This window comes from Punica granatum, chromosome 4, assembly GCF_007655135.1.
Source record: "Punica granatum isolate Tunisia-2019 chromosome 4, ASM765513v2, whole genome shotgun sequence".
Classification (NCBI taxonomy): Eukaryota; Viridiplantae; Streptophyta; class Magnoliopsida; order Myrtales; family Lythraceae; genus Punica; species Punica granatum.
The window spans coordinates 25757246-25764640 of record NC_045130.1 but is presented as its reverse complement, the minus strand read 5'-3'; the positions used below and the strand labels follow the sequence as shown (position 1 = coordinate 25764640).

Here is a 7395-nt window from a genome sequence, read left to right as displayed (position 1 = left end):
ATAAATTAAATGAATTTAGAAATTTGAATGGAAAAGGGGTGGGGTGCCTCGACCAGCGACCCTCGCCCCAAACCGAATTCATCGGCCGCTCATACCTTGCAGGTCAGCTCGGAGTTAATGGAATGCATTTGATTGCAATATTTTGAAAAGTTTGTACCAAATTGTTATGGTAAAAAAGTTTTTGCACCACCCGTGGAACATCGTAAAAGTCTTTTTACCAATGGACTAATCTGCCGTATTTTGCAAACCCCAAAATAAATAGTCTGGTAAATTTAGTGCAAAAGGAAGAATATCAAGTTGTATGGGCATAATACATCATGTCCAAATACATTATATAAGTCTTATTGTAAACATTAAATAAAAGAAAATTCATTCTGGAAATTAAAAAAAAAAATTCTAAGCACATACATTAATGAGGAGACCTGAAAAGTCGGTGCATCAAAAGCTAAAGGTTTGTCCACATATCATGCAAAAAATCCTCAGTACTTATTGGAGCTAACTTTTGAACAGCATATATGGAGATAAAGAATGTTGCAATACAAAGAAAGCTGCAGGGTGTTAGATAAAATAGGATACAAACAGATCAGACTCTTTAGAAATCCCCAAACGCAGTGACTCATCAGCTGATTACATATTCAAATTTAGAATTTATATGAATACATCCATCAGAAAGAAATTTAAATGAATATATAGGCAATCCTCATAACACACTCCTTTAACTTATTAGAACATGGCAGTATTATCGTTGGTCACTCGAACAAGGAAGTGACTTCAACTATGGTATCCCTGAAAGCACCCCATTGTTGCTCAGCGCTGGAGAGTGAAGTTCCTGCCTCCGTCATTCTCTTCTCATGCTGCCCGGCTTCCCTTCCGAGTTGGCTGAATTGAAGGCTCAGTTGCTTGGCCCGGTCAAAATTGGCTAATCTCTGGGACTTGATTTGAGCGCTCTGAGCCTTCACACGTTCCAAGCGAGCCTTGAGTTCTTTTATCTTCAGCTGGTCCTCCTCATCCTGACGCTCGAGCAGCTCACCTTGTTGTTTTAGAGTTTCATGCCTTGATACTGTATCAAGCAGGGAAGTTTTAAAATGGTTCATAGCTGAAAGATGCCCCAGGAGCTGCTCTTGGTCCCTTTTAGCAGCTGATGCTGCACTGGCGATACGTCTCCAATCCATTTCCAAGCGATGTAGCCCTTCCACCTGGTGGCTATTAAGGCCATAAGATTGGTCTAATGCATGTATTACATGGATAGCTTCATCAAATGAAGAGCTTTGTAGCTCGGGATCATCGGGGTTGACTGGGCCTAAAGCAAAGAGGCTCCTCAAAGCAGAGAAGGCCCCAAGGATTTCCGCATTGGGGATCTGATATGAGGTGGAGGACGGGCTTGAATCAATCATCACCAGGTCTGGGATTTTATTGATCTTCGGCCAATCTGGACCTCCACCCTCTGCTCCATCGCGTCGATCCCGCAGGAGAGGACAGTTTTCTATGTGTAAATGTTCAACCGATACTGGGAAACCATCTTCTGGGAGCGAATCCAACACCGGGCAATCCAAAATGTAAGCATTCTTGAGCTGAGTGAGACTGGTAACCGTACCCTTGGGACCCAGAGACCGTAAGTTAGGGCACGAACTGATGCTCAGGCACTCCAGTTGCAGGGGCAACCCTTTGACAGCTAGCGTTATGAGCCTTGGACAGTTCCGAACAGACAGTAGCTTGACAGATGCCAAAGCTTGCAATGACCCTCCTTTCCCAGCAGACAAGGACTCCAGATCTTGGCAGTCGTGGATGTAGAGAGCCTCCAGCCCCGGAAGCGGAGGCCATTCCGGGAAAATGGAGAGGTTTGAAATTCCGGATATCACCAAAGAGACCAATGATGCTGTGTAGGGTATTGCCCTCACCAGTGTCCCATCATTACACCCAACCAATGCTAGATGCTGTAGACGGGAAGCAAATTCCTGGGATGGGAGTTCGTTGATAAGTTCACAATGATGTATCTCTAGCTTCTGTGGTGCAAATTTCTTAGGCAGTCCCTCCAACTTGGGACATCTAGTTACCATCATTTCCAAAAGATTCATATGCGACCATCTGTGCACCGCTACATATTGTCCTCGCTCATTCGGAAGAAGGAATCGGATTTGTACTTCTTGCCAACCCTTGAGGCTGGAGTTGCTATCCAGAGTGAGAAATTGCAGATGTGGAGTCACTGGGAGAACCTCCAAACCATCACACCTTTTTATCTTCATTACTCGCATGCTGGGAAACATGCGAGGTAGTACTCTAAGCTTAGGGCAACTACTCAGTTTTAGTCTCCTGAGGGATGGCCCTTCACCCAGCCATTCTTCCAATTCCGCCATTCCTTTTAGGTTCAGCTCTCTCAGGTGGAGCAAATCGCCAAGCGAGAGTATCTTACAGTTAATACAATGGGTTAATGAAACTGAAACAAGGTTGTCGACCACCCCATCTCTTAGCCAACTGGGGAAGGCACTGCCCTTGTAGTATGAAACTTGGAGTACCTCGACATTTTTATGTGGCCGAAGGTCTTCAAAGATCCTCGCATGATCAACTTCCTCATGTTCTCGGTCAGACGTGGAGCTCCACTGGAACACCACCTTTTGGAGGTTTGCCTTCTCTTTCAAGTTCGCTTCAGCTGCATCCCATGCATTTTCAAGCTTTGAAATGTGTAGAGTTCCGACCAGGCATGCCAGATGACTCAGTTCTCTGATTCCATGTCCTGGGTCTTGGCCGACAATGAACGAATGCAAATTCTGGAGTTTAGTTAAGTTCCCCATTCTTGGTGGCAAGCTAGTAGCCTTAAACCAAAACATGCCATCTAGTTCAAGATGGCACAAGTTGACTAGGTCCGCAAGGTCCTCTGGCAGTGTGAAAAGCCAACGACACCCTAGAAGTTTCAGGGTCTCCAAATTGTATAGACGGCAAATTGAATTGGGGAGTGCCTGGATTTCCGTTTGGGAAAGATCGAGATACCGCAAGAGTTTAAGCTCCGCAATGCTGTCTGGCAATTGCTTGAGCTCACTTGAGCTCAGATCCAGGGCACGCATGTATGGAAGAGAATGAAAAAGCATGCCAAGGGCTTGGCCAAAGTTCTTCAAGTAATCGGTAGGGAGTAGGAGTGTCCGAAGCTTCTTTGAATTGGCAATAACCTCGGAGAGAGGTTGCTCAGCATTTTCACACATCAATGACACGTGCCGTGAAGCTACAGAACTTCTACTTGACCCAGTTCCTTTTACTAGAACGCAATAAGGCTTCGACACAGACACAGCCATGTCATGAATAAGATCATGCATCTTATATACGACTTTGCCGTCCATGTCGGAGAATTGAAAGAATGACCTCATCAATAATTCATCAAAATATTCAGAACCAACTTCCTGCGGGCTCTTGTCTATGCCTCCGGGTTGGAGAAATGCTTCTGCCATCCACAGTTTAACCAAATCCTCTCTCTTGAAGACGTAGGCCTTGGGAAAGATGGAGCAGTATGCGAAACACTGCTTCAGAGTGGATGGCAGATGGTAGTAACTCAACTGCAATGCAGGCAATACGCGAACTCTTCCCATATCATCCAGTTTCGTCTCATCCACTTCCCAAATCTCACTTCTAAGGATTGCCTTCCACTCGCGGATGTCTACTATGTCACGCAGCAGACCAGCCATTGCCTTCACTGCCAGAGGCAAGCCCTTGCACTTCTGCACAATCCGCTTTCCTATTTGTTCCAACTCTTTCCTCAACCCACTAAAACATGCCTCACCTTTAAATGCAATCTTATTAAACAGGGACAAACATTTGTCCTCTGGCAAGCATCCCAGTCTATAGGGCTTGTGAGTGACCATAATCTCGGAAACTTTCTCAGTTCGGCTGGTGATCAAGACTTTACTCCCCTTTCCCCCCTTGTTTAACACAATCTTTAGTCTTTCCCATTCACCCCCACAATCCTCAGGCCACACATCGTCAAGAACAAGCAAGAAAGGCTTGCCTTCTAGAAACTCTAGGATTCGAGACTCTAGAGTAGCTTCGGAGATGTTCAAGTCAATAGGCATCTTAGAGTGGAACTTTATCATCTCCCTCAAGATTCTTTTCAGGTCGAAATCGTCGCTGACACAAACCCACATTCTAGACTTAAAACGCTCACCCACCGCCCCGTGTTCGAAGACTTTATGGGATAAGGTGGTTTTGCCCAGCCCTCCCATCCCAATGATGGGGATGACGGATACACCATCATCACTTCCATTATCGGGATCGTCGGTCAGCAGCAGCTTTATGACAGCGCTGATGTCGTCCTCCCTGCCCACGACAAATTGCGCATGCTCTAAGTGGCTCGTGTCGGTTCTAGGACGCCTCCCTTTATCGCCCCCACCCACTCTCTCCCGACTAAGCAGCAGTTTCTCTCTCCTCTTGTCAATCCCATCTAGTCTTCCTAAAAGGTCTGTAACCTGAGCTTTAAACACATGAGCAGGGATTTCCAAGTTACTAACCAGATGATGATCTCTGTGCTGCAGCAGGCGAGCATCAGTGATGAGAGAGTCGAACATGTCTTCTGCATCGCACGCCAACTCTCTGAGCTCCCTGAGCCAGTCTTTCACCAGCTGATCTCTCAGCTGCTTCTCCTCCGCATCTTCCAGCACGGCCTGGATGGCCCTCAATCTCCCATGGAGACTCCCAACTTCTTCCCTGACTCCATTCAGGGGTGAGGATTCTTGTTCGAGGTTGCGCGCGAGATCACGAAGTAATCTCGCCATGGTGGGACTCACACAGACATTCTCAGAGGAAACAGCAGATGCCATGAAAAGCCGAGTGCGTATTTTCTTGGCAGTTAGGTGTAACTCCGAGGGTAACTGAAACAAAATGAGATCTCAATGAGCAAAAGAGATCCCTCTCTCCCACAACCACCTTTAGGAGAAAGCTAAATAACAGAAAGACTTCTGCCGTGGCTCCCTTTTTCCGTCGGACTGGTCATTTTGTAGAGGGGGAAGAAAAAGCCACTTGGACGGAGTCTTGGGAATTCGTTCCTCTACGCGTTTTTTTTTTTTTTTTTCCCCCGAGGTACGTTGTGGATGACTGGCTGAAGGCCTGACGACAGGACGGATGCTGAGCGTGTGAAGTACCCGTAGGAAGTCATAATATCTATTTCCCCAATTAGTCTGGCACATAAATTCTTAGATTCAGCGGGTGAATATTCAGTCGTATGAAATATTTTTGTATTTGAAGAATAATGATTCGTACAAAAAGAATAATGTTTCGTACAAAAGCATCAGTATGTCGACTGCCAATAATCTCATCCATTGATGTATTAATAGACTGATAATTTGTACAAAATGTTATTATCTTTGTACAAAAATATTTCACGCGGTTGACTATTCAACTGTCGAACCCAAGAATTCTCGTACGTTCACGATATACTGATTCACCGCCACCAAGCAACTAATCGTTAAAGAAGTAGACGAGATGAGGGCTTTTTAGTAATTCGCAACCCAAAGACTGAAAGTTGACTTTTCTCTGTTTTGCTCCTTTTTTTTCCCCCTCCGCTATAGCTCTCGGTTATCTTTCTTTGGTAGCAAAAAATTGAGTTAAACATAAAGTTCAATCTCATCGAATCAAAATTTGGGTTCTCTGGAAGGTATATTTGCGAAGAACACAGCTCTCAACAAAATCGTCAATTTCTACATGTTATATATATTTTCGACGTCTATTTGATATTCGGGAGTCCAATGAATCTGACTAATCTCATTCGAGTCGCGTCGGTCTATTAAGGATAAAACTCTGTCAGTGTTAATTTTTTCTAACAATATTCAAATTCGAGATCTTACTTAAGATAATCAAACGCTGAACCGCTTGAACCAACCCATATTGATCAATTTTTATACATTTAGTTTAGTAATATTTTTTTGGTAAAAGTAGTTTAGGCTTTATTTAGTTTTAAAATCATAATTTTTCTCTACTCCACTCTACTTTATTCTTCTCTCAATTTAATAACACAATTATTACTTTTTATCTTTTTTTACAATTTAATAATAGTTCTCTCAAATACTTTTTCTTAACCATTATTATAACTAATTTTTTAATAATAAATTCTCTTAATTATTCATTACTTTTTTTCATTTTTTCCAATTTTATAATAGATTATCTCAAATATTTTTTTCTTAACAATTATTACAATCGATTTTTTAATAATCAATTTTCCAAACTATTTTGTCTTCATCGCGTGGAGTAGAATAATAATTCCACTCTGATATCAAACGCAAACTTAGTAATATAACAATATAATTTTTGTTTTTTGAATTATAATTTGGACTTCTATAAAGGGGTTTTAACGCCATATAATCCATGGTTTGTTCATTTTCTCAAATTGATCTGATAATTTAAAAATTACCCAAAAATGTCAATGGTTTACTTGTTATTCTAGATCTATCATGGCATCAAGTTTACCGTCAATTTTTAACGATGTTGATGATGTGTCAATTATCCATGTAGAAGCCCCGTTAAATATAAAACGAGCCATATCGGCAACGCCATTAAAAATTGACGGAAAACTTGACGCCGGGATAGATTTAAAACAACATGCAAATCATGAGATTTTTTCAATAATTTTTAAATCATGAGATAAATTGGAGAAAATGGATAAACCATGATTCATGGAGTTAAAACTCCTTTTATAAACTATCTAATCTAAAATTGTCATCTTTTCGGGACAATTAGAAAATTACTATAATGGCTTCTTGTTGTTTTCTGTATATATATTCCACATGGCATGGAAGAGAAACTCTTTTATTTATTGAGAAATTTTAACATGACTTCGTGTCATCGTGATGCGGAATCTCCTTGCCGGTGGATGTTGTAGTGGGTCACGGGACCCATGCACATCCAGTGATGGAGAGAACAACGATGACACGAAATCATATTAACAAAATACTTATTCATTAATCCCTTTAAACTGTTTTGCTTGGGTTTAGACTTTTATTACTTGTTTGTCCTTCCTTGCACGCTTTGTACATATCTACCATGAAACGTATTTTCTGTCACTTCTTCATCAATCAATCAATTATACTGAGTGGAAGAAAATTAATATGAGATCTATATCTATCGATCTATCTATCTATCTATCTATCTATCTATCTATTTATCTATCTTCTATAGGCTAATTCTCGTCACTTCAAATTTTCTCCATATTTTTAAATTATTTTATTTTAATGAAATAATGATAATTAACTGTTATATTAAAAATTGTGAATTGATATTAAAAATATTCTTAAAAAAAATAAGAAAACTATCTATCTATACTTTACTAATCTTGTCACTTCAAATTTTCTCCATATTTTTTAATTATTGGGAAAGTAAATATTACATACTTTTTCTTTTGTGAAAACTAGCGGCGCTCTTTAT

At 41.2% G+C, this 7395-nt stretch overlaps 1 protein-coding gene across 1 annotated transcript; it reads right to left on the bottom strand.

Annotated features, from left to right (window-relative positions):
• Positions 1-522: 522 nt before the first annotated feature.
• On the bottom strand, positions 523-5045 carry LOC116203819 (putative disease resistance protein RGA3). Its single transcript, XM_031535758.1, has one exon. The coding sequence runs from the start codon at positions 4797-4799 to the stop codon at positions 750-752; it is 4050 nt and encodes a 1349-aa protein (XP_031391618.1). The 5' UTR covers positions 4800-5045; the 3' UTR covers positions 523-749.
• Between the last annotated feature and the right edge of the window lie 2350 nt (positions 5046-7395).

Bases quoted from the DNA above. Each gene is read 5' to 3' on its own strand.
- LOC116203819 (XM_031535758.1), bottom strand. From the start codon at position 4,799: ATGGCATCTGCTGTTTCCTCTGAGAATGTCTGTGTGAGTCCCACCATG.